At 37.5% G+C, this 19949-nt stretch overlaps 1 protein-coding gene across 4 annotated transcripts in view; it reads left to right on the top strand.

Annotated features, from left to right (window-relative positions):
• The window catches only part of NIPA1 (NIPA magnesium transporter 1), a 53573-nt gene that overhangs the window by 11776 nt on the left and 21848 nt on the right, over positions 1–19949 (top strand). Inside the window, exons 1-4 of one of the 4 annotated variants that reach the window (XM_038532566.1) lie at positions 2103–2359; positions 11492–11610; positions 12499–12546; positions 13552–13642. In XM_038532566.1, coding sequence (XP_038388494.1) covers position 12546; positions 13552–13642 — 92 coding nt within the window. In that variant the 5' untranslated portion in view covers positions 2103–2359; positions 11492–11610; positions 12499–12545. Of the gene's footprint in view, positions 1–2053; positions 2360–11491; positions 11611–12498; positions 12547–13551; positions 13643–19949 lie in introns of those variants that run through there. The other 3 variants (XM_038532565.1, XM_038532567.1, XM_038532564.1) reach the window with 3 other exon arrangements.

Here is a 19949-nt window from a genome sequence, read left to right as displayed (position 1 = left end):
GCATCTAATGGCCTTGTGAAGACCACAACATGTAGTACCCTACAGTGTGATGTCCTCTGTTGCCCAATGTCTGGCACTTCCAGGAGTATCTCCAGTGTGTGCTGCATATGTTCCGCTTTATGCCCTAGCTGTTTTATCATTCAGGCCAGTCATCTGCAGAGGCTGTGGGCAGTGTTGAGTCCCTGGCCTGAATGTGGACATTTTCACTAGGTGTGTTCTAGTCTGTTTATAAAATGAGATCTGTCACCACCACTACCTAAACTGAGGCTCTGCAAAACCTCTCAGATCGAGGAGGCATAGTGTGAGTAGGGTTTTGGGCTGGTCTTCTGAAGGTGGCCTGCCGCACTGGGACTGAGGTAAGGGTGACTGAGAGGAGTGGTTCCACTGCAGTGGGACGGGGCGGGGGGGGGGGGGTGGGCTTGGTGCCAGCAAGTTAGTTTTAGCACTGTGCTGGTTCCCGCAGGTGGCCCTGTGCTTATAAGAGGCAGGGGAGGGAAGTAGCACCAGCAGTTCCTTTTTTCTTGGAGGGTTCTCTTTGTGAACACTGTCTTTCTAGGATGAGTTCTGAAAGGAGTAAGTAACCTTCCCCACTGTGTGCCCTAGGTGCTTTTCGGATTGCTTGTTTCCACATTGTATGTCTATGGGTTGTTGCCTGCCTTCTCTCTAAGACCAGCAGGATGCTCTCCAGTCTCTATCTCAGCCAAGGATGCTGGCTTTTAAAACTCCAGGTTTTAAGCTGGGCTGATTGCTGGAACTCAATAACATTGGCCTCTCTCTCTTTCCAAGCCAGTTGCTGTGGGGATTTGTTTTCCCTGCAGGATCCCCAATATGCTAGCCCGTCTCTCAGCCTTCTCTGCGACTACAGCTCCCTCCATAACACAATGGCCACAGTCTCTCTGTCAAAACATATCTCTGCACTTCCTACCATCTGTGATGTGGCATCTTCTCTACGTTTAGTTGTGGAGTTTGTTCTGCTAGTCTTCAGGTCGATTTCCGGAGGTATTTAGAATGATGTGATAGTTATCTAGTTGTAGTTGTGGGATGAGGGGAAGCTAGGGTCATACTCTACCACCATCTTCCAACCTGCATAACTTTATTTTGTTTCTTTTATGTCATTTGTGCTTTTTGATTTGATTTCTGCCTATGAAATCTTTGTTTCTACTCAGGTCATGGTGGCATCCTTCTGTGTTTTCCTCTAGTAGTTTATAGCTTTAGCTTTACCTACAGGCCTGTAAACTATCTTGAGTTAACTTTTGCATATAGCTGAGGCATGAATCAAGGTTAGTATTTTCCCTATCATTATCCAGTTGATGTAGCACCATTTATTAAAGAGACTTCTCCACTGAATTATACTGCTGTTCCGGTCCATGATTTGACGGTACACGTGTGGGTATATTTTTTAACTTTGTTCTGTTACATTGTATATGTCTATGCTTATGCCAGTACCATACTGTCTTGATTATGTAGTTTTATAATAAATCTTAAAGTGAGATAGTGGGAGTCCTACAGCTTTGTTCCTCTTTTTCAAGACTGCCAAACTATTTCTTTAGGAAAATAAGTCTACATATTTAATAATTGATGTACAAAATGACTTAAAGTATTAAATCCACATATAAGTCAATGAACGCTAGTGCTCAAATTGATTCTACTTAATACCCTCATCTAGCTATGTTGGTATTTGGAAAGAAAATTTCTTTATTCCTAGCCCTTTTTAAAGAACCCTATGAAAACTGTGGCATCTTTTTACACAGTTTTAAAGTCAAGGCATTACTTAATTAGTAAAGGACATAGTGATGGACTCTAGCTTTGCTGTTTGCAGCAACTTCTATTGTTACTATAGGAGCACACATAAATGGAAGCAATTTTTCTGTGGTATAATCCAGAAAGTAAATAAACTAGATGGCTATCTGTATTTTTGTGCTAGAAAGTCATATTTTAAGGATGTTTGTGATGCACTTATATAACTAAAAATGAAATGTTTTAAAAGCCACAAGTCCATAGTTGGACAGTATCCCTGCCAACTGATGTTCTCATCCTGACAAGTCTCTTTTGTATTTGCACAACATTTCTTTGTTTTATAGTCCAACTGTTATAAACAGGCATTCAGCCTCCCAGTTAGCACCCAAGTTTTCCAGTGTGAGACAAAACCCCCTGCAATTTAGCTCTTGGTATCTCCACCTAGGAGTGGAGGAGAGGACAGATGAGTTTAGGCAAACAAACAGAAAATCCTCCATATTCTATTCTATAATTTTGTGGCTCTCTGTTCTTGCTGAGCCCAGAGGGCTTGAAGTATCGTGGCCATCAGCTGGGAAATGGAGTGTGGGTAGAGGTTTGAATGAGTGCCTCCTGAGGTTATCAGGTGAGTGACTTTAGGATCAGGTGAGTGACTTTAGGATCTTTAGGTACAGTGATGTTTGAAGATGAAACCTGAAGAAACCAACTGGTTTTAGAACATAGAGAAAAATATCTATTTATGATAGAGATTGAAGGCTGTTATGGAATGCAAACACTGAGGAACTCATGGCTACAGAAGGAGGAAGGAACCTGAGGCAGCCAGCTCAATGAGGAAGCTGTGCACAGGTGGATGGGTAAGCAGAGCCATGGACCTCCTTCAGGGCAGAGCACAAGGGATGCTCCTGGTTTGAGGCCTTTGGAGACCATCTGGAGGAGCTTCACCTTGATTTGTAGCAGGATGGGTATCCAGATAGAAAATCTGATTTATTAAGTGTCCATGGAAGCAGAAAAATTTTGCTTAATATTGGCTTTAAACGTGAGTGTGCTCTAAACAGCTTTTGGATTTCATCAAATACAGGCTCCTCCTAGAGCATATGAATGAGAGGGACTGAGAGATTTGGAGCTCCTTTGACAAAAGCGTGACCAAAATTTTTTCATTTCGCCATCCTTTGGTACCAGCTTTCTCCCCATTTTAGTAACACATTTTTTTTTTTCAAACTTCCAAATACATGTGCTACATGGTGGTCAATGGTGCTGGGAAATGTAGCAGTGAAAGAGGAGAGCCCATGGGTTTTCATTGCATTGGCCACGGGCATCCTTAGACCAGTTTTCACTTCATGAGGGTCACTCACATTCCAGCAACTGGTATGATGGCTATCCCTGACTCCATAAGCACTGATGACCAAACTATATTCATTAGAATAAAAAAAGTTGGTGTTCCCTGCCCCCAGCATTCTGTTTTCTCCACTACGAAAGATTGTGATTCCTTGATTTTAAAGTCTCTAAAATCTTTCTACATCATAGATAAATTTTAAAACGTTGAGTGGATTATTATGTGCATCTGCCATAAAAATGAGCTTCAAAATGTTGTAGAATGACATACATTTACAATTATTTAAATTAATGGATAAGAATATTTACTTATACACAAAAGAGAACTGAAGTGATTATACTAATATGAAAAACGTAGATTTTTAAGACAAAAATATATTAAAAACAAAAAACATGTTATAACAGTGAAATGTTCCATCTATCAGGATGATGTAACAATTATAAATCAATATGTACCTAACAACAGAGTCTCAAAATACATTGAGCAAAACTAACATAATAAAGAAAGAAATAGGGACACCTGGGTGGCTCAGCGGTTGGGTGTCTGCCTTTGGCTCAGGGCATGATCCCAGGTCAGGGGATCAAGTCCTGCAATGGCCTCCCCTCAGGGAATCTGCTTCTCCCTCTGCCTATGTCTCTGTCTCTCTCTCTCTCTATGTGTCTCATGAATAAACAAAATCTTTTAAAAAATTAAAAAAGAAAAAGAAAAATAGGAAAACAATAGTAGTTGGAGACTTCAGTATCCTAGGTTCAAAAATTTATTTTAAAAGATTTTTGTAGAAAAGCTAAGCAGAAGATCACCCAGGATTAGAAGACTTGAATGATATTATACCAACTTCTGTTTAATATTTTAATTATTACAGTTGGATTTATATATGCCACTTAGTCTGTTGTATTTGTCTCATGTATTTTCTGTTTATATACTCATTTATCATTTTATTTGCATAAAGTGAAAATTTCTATTGTAAGTTAATTCCTATAGTAATTTTGTACTATATATATTTTTATTGAACTATTTTATTGAAAATGGTATTCAACATTATATTAGTTTCAGTATAGTGATTACATGACAAAATGGTCATCATGAGAAGTCTAGTTACCGTGTGTCACCACACAAAGTTATTAAAGTATAAATGATTATATTCCCCGTTATTCTTTATATTCCTTTATTTTATAACCAGAAGTTTGTACTTCTCAATCCTCTTCACCTGTTTTGCCCATCCCTCCATACTTCTCCCTTCTGGCAACAGTTTGTTCTTTCCTTTTGTAAGTCTGCTCTATTTTGTTTTCTTTTATTTATTTTGTTTTTTAGATTCCATGTAAGTGAGATCACACTGTATTTGTCTTTCTTTGTCCAACTTACCTTATTTGGCATAATACCCTCTGGTCCATCCATGTTGTCACAAATGACAAGATTTCATTCTTATGACTGAGTAAGATTCCACTGTGTGTGTGTGTATCTATGTCTGTATCTACCCCCCACCCCCTTCTTCATCCATTCATCTGAAAATGGGGACTTTAGGTGTTTCCATAATATGGAAATTCCATATGGGAAATAATGCTGCAGTAAACATGAGTGTATATAGCTTTTGAAATGAATATCTTTGTTTTCTTTACGTATATACATAGCAGTGGAGTTATTGAGTCATATGGTAGATCTGTTTTTAACTTTTTGGGGAAACATCATAAAATTTTTCCTAGTGGTTGCATCAATTTACATTCTCACCAACAGTGCATGAGGATTCCCTTTATCTATATCTTTACTGACACTTGTTATTTCTGCTCTTTTTGACTATAGCTATTATAGCAAATGTGAGATGATACCTCACTGTGGTTTAGATTTGCATTTCCCTGATGATTGATATTGAACATCTTTTCATGTGTCTGTTGGCCAGCTGTATGTTGCCTTTAGAGAAATATCCATATCCTCTGTGCATTTTAAAATCAGATTATTTGGGGTTGTTTTGGTGTTGGGTTGTATGAGTTCTTTATATATATATATATTTATTTTTTTCGATTTTATTTATTTATTCATGAGAGACACAGAGAGAGAGCGAGAGAGGCAGAGACACAGGCAGAGGGAGAAGCAGGCTCCATGCAGGGAGCCTGATGTGGGATTCAATCCTGGGACTCCAGGATCAAGCCCTAGGCTGAAGGCAGGCGCTAAACCACTGAGCCACTCAGGGATCCCTTTATATATTTTAGATAGTAATAATCCCTTATCAGGTATGTCACTTGCAAATTTCTTTCCCCATTCATCATGTTGCCTTTTTGTATTGTTGATTACTTCCTTTGCTGTGCAAAGGATTTTTAGTTTGATATCATAGTTTCAATACTTTATTTTTGCTTTTGTTTCCCTTACCTGAAGAGATATATCCAGAAAAATGTTGTGGAATCTGATGTCCAAAAAATTACTGCATATGTTTTCTTTTAGGAGTTTTATGGTTTCAGGTCTTACAGTAGGCCTTTAACCCATTTTGAGTTAACTTTTGTAAATGGTGTAAGAAAGTGGTCTAGTTACATTGTTTTGCATGTAGCTGACCAGTTCTCTAACACCATTTATTGAAGAGACTTTTTTCCTTATTGTATACTCTTGTCTCTTTTGTTGTAGATTGACCATGTAAACATCAGTATAACTTGCTCTCTATTCTATTTTTTAAATTTGTGTGTGTGTGTCAGTGTGCCTGCACATCAGTACTATACTGTTTTGATTACTATAGCTTTGTAGTATAGTTTAAAATAAAAAAGCATGACATTTCCAGTTTTGTTCTTTCTCAAGAATACTTTGGCTATTTGGGGTCTTTTGTGGTTCCATACAAATTTTAATATTTTTTGTACTGTATCTGTGAAAAATGCCACTGATATTTTTGATAAAGATTATTGAATCTATAGTTTGCTTTGAGTATGTACATTTTAACAATATTAATTCTTTTAATCCATGAACAGGGTATATCTTTTCATTTGCATGTGTCATCTTTAATTTCTTTCATCAATGTCTGATAGATTTATTCTTAGATATTTTATTCTTTATGATGCTATTGTAAATGGGATTATTTCCTTAATTTCTCTTTCTGGTAGTTCATTATTGGTGTACAGAAACACAACAGAGAGAGAAGTTAAGATGTTGGAGGAGTAGGGGGACCCTAAGGGTATCTCCTCCCTTGGATACAACTTGATAGTTATCAAATCTTTCTGAACATCCAATAAACCAATTAGAGATCTGAGAAAACAAATGCTGCAAATCTACTAGTAGAAAAGCAACCAACGTTTGGAAGATAGGAGGTGTGGAGACTTGAATCCAGTGTGATATAGCTGAGGATATGGTGGTGGGGAGGGAACCTGCTTAAGGAGGCTACTACGAGTATTTTAAACAGCAGAGTGCAAAATCAGTACTTTTAGAAGTCTGCTACAGTGGGGCATGTACCTGGCTTAGAAGTGCTCAGGAGGTGAGTGGTGTGGAATCCCAGGTGTGACAATGTGGTCTCAGGATGCCATAGGTCACAGGAAGAACTGGTAGTGCCTGAGTGCGAAGAATTCCCAGACCTAGGAGCTTGGAAGCCACCTGGGAACAGTGTAAGTCACTTGGGTGGTTCAGCGGTTGAGCATCTGCTTTCAGCCGAGGGCATGATCCTGGAGTCCTGGGATGGAGTCCCACATCGGGCTCCCTGCATGGAGCTTGCTTCTCTCTCTGCCTGTGTCTCTGCTTCTCTCTCTCTCTCTGTGTCTCTCATGAATAAATTAATAAAATATTAAAAAAAAAAAAAAGAACAGTAAGTCTATGTGTCAGCTCTATGCTCTGTGTTGGCATAAACTGCAAACTGTGGTGTCGTCCTGTGACTGTTTTCTGGGAGGAGTCCAACAAAAGGCAGAAGGGTGGTGAGCAACTCCCTGCCCCCCCCTACTGCCCCAAGAGGAACAGGGCAGGGCCACGCTATGGGAGTCCCTAAAATTTGAAGTTTTGAAACTCAGTAGCATACCTGAGATAAAAACGCTCGATCAAGGAAAATAAGGCGAATCTTTGTTTACCCTTAAGATCACTTCAAAATATGTCATCATTTTTTTTGAATTTTATTTATTTATTTATGAGAGACACAGAGAGGCAGAGACATAGGAAGAAGGAGAAGCAGGCTTCCTGCGTGGAGCAAGATGGGGAACTTGATCCCAGGACCCCAGGATCACAACCTGAGCTGAAGGCAGATGCTCAACCACTAAGTTGCTCAGGTGCCCCAAAATATGTCAGCATTTGACAATCTTATATGACCCACTCCAAACTTTTCCTTTGTGATGGGGTTGGGTGGGAAATGGAGCTGGAATACTTTGATGCAAATCCTAGAATTCTGTATTTCTCTAATAATCAAGTTGGGAGCTAGAAGATTCATCTCTATAAATAATTATTCAAGGATATAAAAGAAAAAAAAAACAAAAACGCTCGATCACAAAGATGGGTGAGTACAGAGTTCTGATGGCAACTGGGCAGACAGAGTGATTGATTGCTTTTCTTTGAGGGCTCACTGAAGACTGTGTTTTGGGGGTGAATTTTCAGCTCCAGGACTAGAGGGCACAGCCATTTTCATCCCCCTCATCAGTGCTGAAAGCCTTCGGGGAGCAAAGTTGCACCACCTAGTGGAGTGTGTAGCCACTTACAGCAAGCTCTGCCTCCCTGTGCCCAGGAAAAGCATTTTCATCACAGGGTAAATCCACCAGAGAAACAGTGCCACAGACCCTTCCCCTAGAAAATCAGCACAGACAGTTTGCTCTTACCAAATTTACTGATCTTAGAGCACTGAAGACCTTCAGCTCTCGGGGAAAACAGTATATAGCATTCTTTGTATTTTTATTCTTTAGTGTTTTAGTATTTTTTCATTTATTTTCTCAATTTTTTATTCCTTTTTACTTTTTATGTATACTATACATATTCTTTAATTTGTTTTCTTTCACTGTATTTTCATATATGTGTGTGTATATGTGATATATTATATATACACACATATATGTTTTTCTCTTTCTTATTTTGGGATCTAGTTTCTTTTAACAAGCAGACCAAAACACACCCAGAATATAGGGTATTTTTGTTGTTGTTGTTGTTGTTGTTGTTGTTGTTGTTTTTGTTCATTTTCTTCCTTTTCTGGAAAATGAGGAGACAGAGCTCATCCCAAAAGAAGGAACAGAAGGCAGTACTCACTGTCAGGGATTTAACCAATAATAGATATTAATAAGATGTCTGAACTAGAATTTAAAACGGTGACTATAAAGATACTAACTGGGCATAAAAAAGCATAGAGGATACTGGAGAATCCCTTACTGTAGAGATAAGAGATGAAGATGGACACTATATCATACTAAAGAGGTCTATCCATTAGAAGACCTCACAATTGTAAATATTTATGTCCCTAACTTGGAAGTAGCCAAATACCCAAATCAAATAATAACAAACTTAAACTCATTGATGATAATATAGTAATGGTAGGGAACTTTAATACCCCACTAACAGCAATGGACATATCATCTAAGCAGATCAACAGGGAAACAAGGGCTTTGAATGACACACTGGACCTGATGGACTTCACAGATATATTCAAAGCATTTCATCCTAAAGCAGCAGAATACACATTCTTCTTGAGCACACATGGAACATTCCCCAGAATAGATCACATACTAGCTCACAAATCAGGTCTCAACTGGTACAGAAAGATTGAGATCATATCATGCATATTTTCAGACCACAATACTATGAAACTTGAAGTCAACCACAAGAAGAAATTTGAAAGGGTCCCAAATACTTGGAGGTTAAAGAACATCTACCAAAGAATGAATGGGCCAAGCAGGAAATTAAAGAACTTAAAAAATACATGGGAAAAAAAATACATGGAAACAAATGAAAATGAAAACACAACAGTTCAAAAGCTTTGGGGTGCAGCAAAAGCGGTCCTAAGAGGGAAGTGTATAGCAATACAGGCTTTCCTCAAGTAACAAGAAGTCTCAAATATGTAACCTAACCTATCTAAAGGAGCTGGAAAAAAAAAAAAAAGCAAATAAAACCTAAATCTAGCAGGAGAAGGGAAATAATAAAGATTAGAGCAGAAATCATGGGGTGCCTGGGTGGCTCAATCAGTTAAGTGTCTGCCTTTGTCTCATGTCATGATCCTAGAGTCCGGGGATCAAGCCCCAAGTCAGGCTTCCTGCTCAGCAGGGAGCCTGCTTCTCCCTCTCCCTCTGTCTGCTGCTCCCCCTGCTTGTACAATCTCTCTCTCAAATAAATAAATTTTAAAAAATTAGAGCAGAAATCAGTGATATAAAAATTAGAAAAACAGTAGAACACATCAACAAAGCTGATTCTTTGGAAGATTTAATAATATTGATAAACCCCTAGCCAGACTTATCAAAAAGAAAAGAGAAAGGACCCAAATAAATAAAATCATGAATGAAAGAGGAGAGATCACAGCCAACACCAAAGAAATGCGATTATAAGAGAATATTATGAGCAGTTATATGCTAACAAATTAGGCAATCTGGAAGAAATGAATGCATTCCTAGAAATATACGAATTACCAAAACTGAAACAGGAAGAAATAGAAAACCTAAACAGACTCATAATCAGTAAAGAAATTAAAGCAGTAATCAAAAACCTCCCAACAAACAGGAGTTGAGGGCCAGATGGCCTCCCAGTGGAATTTTACCAAACATTTAAAGACATAAAATCTATTTTCTGAAACTATTCCAGAAAATAGAAATGGAGGGAAAACTTCAAACTCATTCTATAAGGTCAGCATTACTTTGATTCCCAAACCAGACAAAGGCCCCATTAAAAAGGAGAATTGTAGACTAATATCCTTGATGAACATGGATGCAAAAATTCTCACCAAGATACTAGCTAATAGGATCCAATAGTATATTAAAAGGATTATTCACCACGACTGTGTGGAAATTATTTCTGGGCTGCAGTGGTGGTTCAGCATCTGCAAATCATTCAGTGTGATACTTCATATTAATAAAAGGATAAGAATCATATGATCCTGTCAAAGATGCAGAAAAAGCATTTGACAAAATACAGCATTCTTGTTGATAAAAACCATATGCTATGTAAGGATAGTGGGAGCATACCTCAATATCATAAAAACCATTACAAAAGACCCACAGTGAATATCATCCTCAATGGGGAAAAACAGAGCTTTTCCCATAAGATCAAGTACACAACACAGATGTCTGCTCGCACCACTGCGGCTAACTACAGCACTGGAAGTCCTACCTCAGCAATCAGACAACAGAAGGAAATAAAAAGCATCCAAATCAGCAAAGAACTCAAACTTTCACTCTTCACAGACGATATGATATTCTATGTAGAAACCCCAAAAGACTCCACCCAGAAATTGCTAGAACTGATTCAGGAATTCAACAAAGTGGCAGGATATAAAATCAGTACACAGAAATTAGTTGCATTTCTGTACACTAACAGAAGCATGACAAAGAGAAATTAAGGAATCATTCCCATTTGGAATTGCATCAAAACCAAAGAGATACCTAGGAATAAACCTAACCAAAGAGGTAAAGGATCTGTCCTTTGGAAACTATAGAATGCTTGTGAAAGAAATTGAGGAAGACACAAAAAGTGGCAAAAACATTCCATACTCATGGATTGGAAGAGCAAATATTATCAAAATGTCTGTGGTATCTAAAAGCAATCCACACATACAAAGCATTCCCTTAAAATACCATCAGCATTTTTCACAGAGCTGGAGCAAACAATCCTAAAATTTGTGTGAAATGAGAAAAAAAAACCAACTAGCCAAAGGAATGTTGAAAATGAAAACCGAAACTGGATGGAGGCATCACAATCTGAACTTTAAGCTGTATTACAAAGCTGTGATCATAAAGACAGTGTGGTACTGGCACAAAAACAGACACATTGATCAATGGAACAGAAGAGAGAACCCAGAAAAGGACCCTCAATGCTATGGTCATCTAATCTTTGACAAAGCAGGAAAGAATATCCACTGGAAAAAGGACAGTTTCTTCAACAAATGGTGTTGGGAAAATTGGACAGCCATGAGCAGAAAAATGAAGCTGGCCCATTCTCCTACACCACACACACAAACTCAAAATGGGCGAAAGACCTAAATGTGAGACAGAAATCCACCAGAATCCTAGAGGAGAACACAGGCAGCAACTTCTGTGACCTCAGCCACAGTAACTTCTTGCTAGACAGGTCTCCAAAGGCAAGGGAAACAAAAGCCCTCCTTAATGTTCGTTTCCCAGAGTTAGGAGTGTCTCATGATTTGTCTTCCTCTCTAATTTTTCCCCACTCAGTCCCCGCCCCCTTCTCTTAGGATCCCTTTCACTATTAGAATTAGGTACTTTAGTTTGAACTGAAGAAACCTGTCAGATGAGCATTTTGACATATCTGAAATTGTGTAACTATGTGTTTCAGAGTTCGGGAGACCATCTTGCTGCAGGTTCCTGTCATACAGGCAGGAAGAGGAACCCATGTGATGGGAAGGCCTGGGCACCTGTTCATGTTTCTGCCTGACTGCATGGGGATATATTAGGGTAACCTAACAATACAAGAGACTGTGTAAAATGTCAAATCACTGAGTGAGTGAAAAGGTCTTCTGCCCAAATGGTTGAAAAAAGAGCTAAATCATAAATTCTAAGTTTTTTTTTTTCAAAGGTTTTATTTATTCATGAGCGACAGAGAGAGAGGGAGAGACACAGGCAGAGGGAGAAGCAGGCTCCATGCAGGGAGCCCGACGTGGGACTCCATCCCGGGTCTCCAGGATCACGCCCTGGGCCGAAGGCAGCACTAAACCGCTGGGCCACCCGGGGCTGCCCCTATAAATTCTAAATTATGAAAATTGAGTAACCTGTTTAAGCATCAAGTCATTGAACCCTATGCTCATAAAATTATCATATAAATGGGTTGCAGTAAATGCATGAGAGAACTGGACTTCAACATAAACTACATGCCAAAGAATATGTGTGACTCTGGGTGGCATCATGAGCCAAAAAATCATTTTTTATAAAGGTTTTACTTGTTTGGGTCAGTTTGTGTTCGTTGCAAAAAAAAAAAAAAAATCTGAATTTGCCACTTTTAGTGGTTACTCATGTTGCTATTTATAGAATAACTTAAAGAGTAAATAAGCAGTATGGCATTCATTGTTTTTAGTTTTATTTTCATGTAAAAACTGCTTTTTTGAAAAGATTTTATTTATTTATTCATAGAGACACAGAGAGACATAAGCAGAGAGAGAAGCAGGCTTCCTACAGGGAACCTGATGTGGGACTCGATCTGATCCAGGGACTCCAGGATCATGCCCTGGGCGGAAGGCAGACGCTCAACCACTGAGCCACCCAGGGGTCCCTAAAAACTCCTTTTTAAGTATGTAGTTTGTAAACCTCTTGCTTTATACTTTTCTCACATTTTTATCTCTTTCATAGGTACCTCCTATTTAACAGACATTGTGTGGTGGGCAGGCACAATTGCAAGTAAGTACCTGGTGTGGTGAAGAGTGTGTTTTCTTTCTTAAGATCAGTCATTCTTCTGGTTGGACTGGAGCGGGTGGAATGAGTGCAGCTCCAATCTTTGGGCTGAAGACCAATGTGGGAGGCATTGGAGGGAGGGAGGAGGTAGAGTTCCTGCTGCCTGCAATTAGTTCTGAATTTAGGCCAGGTCTGACTGTCTGGGCCCAAAGAAACTAAAACAGCTTCTGCTTACTCACCTGTAGTCAGGCTGTTGACATTTGGTGAAATTTCATGTTTTGTTGAACATAATTGGTTTTACAAAGGAGAGTTTCTTCACTTAGCCTTGAGTACAGGATCATGTAATAGCATATAAAAGAGGTCACACACAGAGGTTTATGTGCTATCATATAAAAATAATAAGATTGGAGTTTAGAGCCCTACATATATAAAGAAAAATTGTGTTAGAAAATTCATAAATATCATGAGGTTTATTTGTCACACATTGTCTTTTAGGCAAGGTGTTGTCTAGCAGATGATGTTTCCTTTTATTGAGGAGCTCATCTTAAAGCTCTGTCTTGATACAGTCCCAGTGCAGTCCTGTGCGGGCAGTAGTTTTTCCACTTGGTGTGCCAGCAGCATGTCACTGTGACCTAGTACTCTATACTGGAGTAGATTCCAGGCCATTGAAAGGACACAGGAGATTCTACATGACTAGTCTTAAAACAAGAATGTGTTACGGAAAGAGTGGAAATATACTTTGTTGCATCCACTGTCAATCACTGCCATTTAGTTTTGGAATTTCCACAGAGGGCTGAAACTACTTCTGAATGATTGGGTCCGTGATGCTGTAGGGCCTACTTTCCTCTGCTTTCAGGACCCTTAATTATGCAAACATTGCCCCACATTTGCATCCTTACAAGAAATGAATAGAAGAGCCCTTTCAGAGCAGAGCCTTGCCAAATTAAACTCTGTGATGATTGCTAAAAGTGAGCTGTAATTGCAAGTGATATCCTGTGATTCTCTTGACAGTGGCTGTTGGCCAGATTGGAAACTTCCTGGCTTACACAGCGGTCCCCACAGTCCTGGTGACTCCACTGGGTGCCCTTGGAGTGCCATTTGGGTGAGAACTGGGATTCTGTGTTTTGATTTTTAATGTGCAGTTTAGATTTTAAAAAACTTTTCATTTTAAGTATTTTTGTTCAAATAATAAAAGCAAAATTGTAACTGAAGCTAGGTCTTCAGTATTCTACTCTGTGGTTTAATTTTATCCCTTCGAAATGATTTTTGTGAATTATTACCCTTCTCTTAGAACTTTGTTTTAGTATATTTCAGACCCTAACTTATGCATGGACATGAGTGAATGTGATTCTGTTGTTCTCCTGTCTTTATCCTGAAAGACTTCTAGAAACTAAGGTGTTCCTGGTACCTTAGCAAGTGATTCTGAGAAATCACTAAGCAAAACTAGTCAGTTGGTGTTTTATTTGTATGCCTAGCATCCCCTACCAAACACTGAACAAATCTCTCACTCCACTCTGGGAAATTATGGAGGTGGCACCAATGGGTATAAAATAGAATTTATAACTCGTAACAGTTAATAGCAGATGAATCCCCATGCCCAGGAGAAGGGCTTCTGTGGTCTAAACGTCCAGGGGGAAATGAGGGTGGAGGGGCTTTGGGTTTTTATTGCAGTTAGAAAGTGAATGGGGTGAAGGTTTCCACACTCAGTTAAATTTTTGCCAGTACTAATGGACTGAGGACACTAGGGTCTGAGACTATGAGCAGGTTTTCTTATCACGTTGCCCAGATGTGGGGCTAAGGGAGGAAGGTAGGACTGGGGACTTGAAGGCTGCCAGCCATTATGCATTACAAGTGGAGTCTTTGTATTACATTTGAGTTACCTACAAAAATGATTTTATGAGCTATTAATTGAATAGCTCAACATACATCCTTCTATGAGCTTATTTATATTCTGTTTTACCTTTGAAGAAATTATTAAGAAACAGATATAATAAAAGAAATAAAATCCAAGTTTCTTTTTTTTTTTAAATTTTTATTTATTTATGATAGTCACAGAGAGAGAGAGAGAGAGGCAGAGACACAGGCAGAGGGAGAAGCAGGCTCCATGCACCGGGAGCCCGATGTGGGATTCGATCCCGGGTCTCCAGGATCGCGCCCTGGGCCAAAGACCGGCGCTAAACCGCTGCACCACCCAGGGATCCCAAAATCCAAGTTTCTAACTCATTTATATATTGGCATTCTCCTGTATTCTAGACAGACTCCCAAATCCTTTCAGAGAAGTGGTGGGTCTATGATAGATAAATTTAAATTGTACTTTAAAGTCAATTAGGCTTTAAGAGTCTGTAGCCTAAAAAGCACAAATATGTTTTCTCCAGGTTGAAAATATGTTTGTAGAATGTTGTCCTTATCTAAACAGCAGACTAATATCACATGTAGCATGATGTTGCTTTGTGTTTGGATGGCCTGAAGAACTTGGATTGCATGAGTGATGCAATTCCACTTCAGGGAATCACTGCTCTAGCTTCCCAGAGCCCAGCCTCACTCTTTGATTTGTTCTTCTGAAAAAACATCAGGTAAATAAATCATCTGACGCTGGGGTCTTTGCACATTGAACATTTAATATGCATATATTAAAATATCTTGCCTAGTTAAGTTCCAAAGAACTATTCTCATGGACTTTGACAATTAAGTCACCTCACCAGAAATGTTCACTGCTCAAAGTCTTCAGGAGACAGACTAGAAATATAGAAGAGAGATAGAATAGACTAGAAATAGACTAGGGAGTCCCCAGATAGGTCTACTTTTCTCTAATGATTCAGTGTATGATAAAGTAATCATCACAATATAGTATTTTGAAAAGAAGTTAAAAACACTTTTTATTGGAAAATAATTTCCAAATTACAGAAAAGTTACAAGATTAAGAATAATCAAAACAGGTGATGGGTTAAATGGGTGATGGGGATTAAGGAGTACATTTGTTGTAATGAGCACCAAATGTAGTATGTAAGTATTGAAACACTATACTGTACACCTGAAACTAATATATTAATTAACTGGAATTTAAATAAAAACTTAAAAGAATGATCAAAACAACATCCATATACCCCTCACCAGTGCACACGTACTGTTGATTTTTATCCCACTTCCTCCATCATTTGCTTTCTCTGTATCAAGATTTCTCAACTTTGGGGCAGCCCTGGTGGCTTAGTGGTTTAGCGCTGCCTTCAGCCCAGGGTGTGATCCTGGAGATCCGGGATCAAGTCCCATGTCAGGTTCCCTACATGGAGCCTGCTTCTCCCTCTGCCTGTCTCTCCCTCTCTCTCTCTCTCTGTGTCTCTAATAAATAAATAAAATCTTAAAAAAAAAAAAAAGATTTCTCAACTTCAACACTGTTGACCTTTGAGACTAGTCATTCTTTGTTGTGAGGACTGATTTGTCCATTGTGGGGTGCTTAGCATCTTTGGACTCCACCGATCAGATGTCAGTAGTACCCACCCAAAATGTGTCCAGACATTGCAAATGTCCTTGGGGGTGTGCAAATCACCCCCAGTTGAGAACTATAAATGTGGTGTTTGCTTTGTTTTTTGTTTGTTTGTTTATCCTTTGAGACTACATCTATCATGATTCTTCACCCTTAAATACATCAATTTGTGTTTCCTAACACTATAGATATTCTTTTAATAACCACAGTACAATGATCAATTTCAATAAATTTAACATTGTATTACATGTATCTAATCTGTCTTCTGTATTACAATTTTGTTAAATGACCCATTATATCCTTATTTTATGTCATTATCCTTTATTCGTTTATTTTTTACCATTTATGCCATTATTTCTTTTTTAAAGATTTTATTTATTTGTTCATGATAGACAGAGAGAGAGAGAGAGAGAGAGAGAGGCAGAGACACAGGCAGAGGGAGAAGCAGGCTACACGCTGGGAGCCCGACGCGGGACTCGATCCCAGGACTCCAGGATCGCACCCTGGGCCAAAGGCAGGTGCCAAACCGCTGAGCCACCCAGGGATGCCCTATGCCATTATTTTTATGCCATTTTTTTCCTTTGTACCATCATTTTTTCTTCTAGTACAAGATCCAGTCAAGTATTGGGATTAAATGACTGCATTTAATTTTCATGTCTCTATTCTAAAAGAGAAATTTTTTTATTTAGGTAAATAGTGTTGGGAAAACTGGTAGACAATTTTGTAGGAACATCAGTTTAAATCATAGCACCGTCAAAATATGATCTAATCTAAGTAAATTAAATATTATATATAGAATGTCCATCAAATGTGGAGAGGCAAATACAACCAATGGTTTGTTGATACTATTCCAGTGTTCCAGTGCATGACTGAAGTGATATATTGAAGTATATTGTCCTGTTCGTAATGCAGAGTTGAGTGTTCTTTGTAAAGCTGTGGTAAACTCAGTCAGTTAATGTGCCCAATTATCTGTTGCACATAACTATAGACATTTTCTGTCTCTTATTTTTACTGAATAAACCTGCATCTCTAGTGTAACCTAGAATATGTACTATGGAGGTTGAATCTGTAAAAGAACAGGAAAAAAAAGGTTAGCTTGGCTTATGGCCTATATATAAGAAAAATATTTCTATTTTTACAACTTGAAAAAATGTCTTTCAGATCTTAAAAGGATAAGAAATTTCTAAAGTTTGATGTAATAATGAAAAGTTTAACATTCTACATTAAAAATAAAATGGAAAAAAGATTTAAATAAATATTACAGTAATTAAAGCTATGACATAAAGAATTTCTTAAATTGATGAGAATAGTATGAAAATCCCAGTAAATAAAATGACAAAGGGAAAACCTGACGATTTTTTTCATAAAAAAATACATTTATTGGGATGCCTGGGTGATTCAGTGGTTGAGCACCTCCCTTCAGCCCAGGGCATAATCCTGGAATCCCAGGATCGAGTCCCACAAAAGGCTCCTTGCATGGAGCCTGTTTCTCTCTCTGCCTGTGTCTCTACCTCTTTCTCTGTGTCTCTTATGAATAAATTTTTAGAAATCTTTAAAAAAAAGAAACTACATTTATTTCACTAATATTAACCCTCATTTTCAATAAAATGCACATAAGCAACCAGATGTAATAAATACCTGTTATTTAATAAATATTTCAAAAGTAATAAGAATGTTAGGATACCTGGTAAATATAACAAACTATAAATACGTACGTGTTCTTCTTTCTTTTCTCACCTTTAAAAAACATATATAAAATTTTATAAAGTAATAATTATAATGAAGTATTATTTGGTTTGTAAAAGACCCAAATAGCACAAAAAATAGTGCAAAAGGAAGTAAGTAGAAATTGAACTATAGAGGAATAGCATTATATCTCACTAGGGTTAATTTAGTATCAATTTAAAATGTATTCTGATAAACTCTAGAGAAACCATTAGAAGTTACTCAAAGAAGTATGGTGAAAAAAATAAGGAACTAAAATGTTTCACTAAAAAGATTTACTTAATGTAAGAGAAGACAGTAAGTGAAGAATTGGGAACAAAAAAACATGAGACATGTAGAAAAGAAATCTGACTCTTGATTTTGGCTCAGGTTATGATCTTAGGGTGGTGGGATCGAGCGTGCCATCAGGCTCTGCACTTGGTGCAGAATCTGCTTGGGGTTCTCTCCCTCTCCCTCTGCTTCTCTCTCTCTGTCTCTCTGAAATAAATAAATAAAATCAATTTTTTTTTAAAGGCAGAGATTGTCAGGCAGGATAAAGATCCAGCTATATGCTGTCTACACAAGACATTTTAGATTCAAAGATATAAATTGAAAGTAAAAGGAAGGAAAGAAAATATATTATGCAAACAATACCATAAGAAAGTTGGAGAGGCTATATATCAGACAAAATAGATTATAAAACAAAAAATATTACTGATAGAGACATCTTGTAATGACAAAAGAGTCAATCCATTAGGAAGATGTAACAATTATAAACAAATATGCACTTAAAAACAGACCTTCAAAATATATGAAACATACCTGATAGAAAAACGAATAACAGACAATTCAATGATAATAGTTACAACTTGCAAAACCCAACTTTCAATAATGGATAGAAAAACTAGGCAAAAGATCAAGAAGGAAATAGAAGACTTGAATGACACTGTAAGTCACTGTAAGTCAACACTGGAGAATACTCCAGCCAACAACAGTAGAATTCATATTCTTTCAAGTGTATAAGGAATATTTTCCTGGATAGACCATATGCTAGGCCATAAAAAAGAATCACCAATAAATGTGAAAGGATTGAAACCATGCAAAGTACTTTCTGACTATAATTGAATGAAATCAGAAAGCAAAACCAGTGAATTTTTTTTTAATTTACAAATATGTGGAAATTAAATTGCTGCTAAAAGACCAATGGGTCAAAAAAGAACTTACAAAGGAAATTAGAAAATACTTTGAGATGAATAAAAATGAGGCGAAAACACACCAAAGCTCACATGACTCAGCTAAAGCAATATGCAGAGGGAAATTTATATCTGTAAATGCCTACATTAAAAAAAAAAAAAAAAGGAAAGATCTCAAATCAACAATCTAACTTTCCATCTTAAGACACTGGGAAAAGAGGGCCAACTAAACCCAATGGAAATAGAAGGAAGGAAATAATAAATATTAGAATAGATAAATGACATAGAAACTAGAAATACAATAGCAAAAAGCAGACCCAAATATTGTCCTTTGAAAAGACCCAACAAAATTGATAACCTTTCAGTTACATTGACAGAGAAGACTGAAACTACTAAAATCAAGAACAAAAAGGGGATATTGGCATCAACTCTCCAGAGATTAGAAGAATTATAAGCAAATAAGATGAACACAGTATACCAACAAATTGGATAAGTTAGATGAAATGGACATATTCCTAGAAAAACTCAAACTACTGAAAATGCTTTAAAAATAGAAAGTCTGAATAGACCTACAAGTAAAGATTGGTTTCGTAATAAAAAAAAATTCCAACAAAGAAAAGTTCAGGGAGAGGTGGTTTCACTAGTGAATTCTTTGGAACATTTAAAGAATTAATAGAATTCTTCACAAACTCTTCTAAAAAAATAGGAGAAATGGGAGCCCTTCCCAACTTACACCATGGGGTAATATTACCCTGGTAACAAAACCAAAGAAATCACCAGAAAGGAAAACTACAAACCAATTCTCTTATTAATATGAATGGAGCAATCCTTAACAAAATACTAGCCAATTGAATTCATTAATATATAAAAAGACTTACACACCATGACCAAATAGGGTTTATCTCAAGAATGCAAGGTAGATTTAGGGTCAAAGTAAGTCAGTTAATATACTTCATCAATAGAATAAAGGTTAAACATATCTCAATAGACACACAAAAAAATCATTTTATAAAATTCAATACACTTTCATG

This window comes from Canis lupus, chromosome 3, assembly GCF_011100685.1.
Source record: "Canis lupus familiaris isolate Mischka breed German Shepherd chromosome 3, alternate assembly UU_Cfam_GSD_1.0, whole genome shotgun sequence".
Classification (NCBI taxonomy): domain Eukaryota; kingdom Metazoa; phylum Chordata; class Mammalia; order Carnivora; family Canidae; genus Canis; species Canis lupus.
This window is presented reverse-complemented; position numbering and strand designations above follow the sequence as displayed.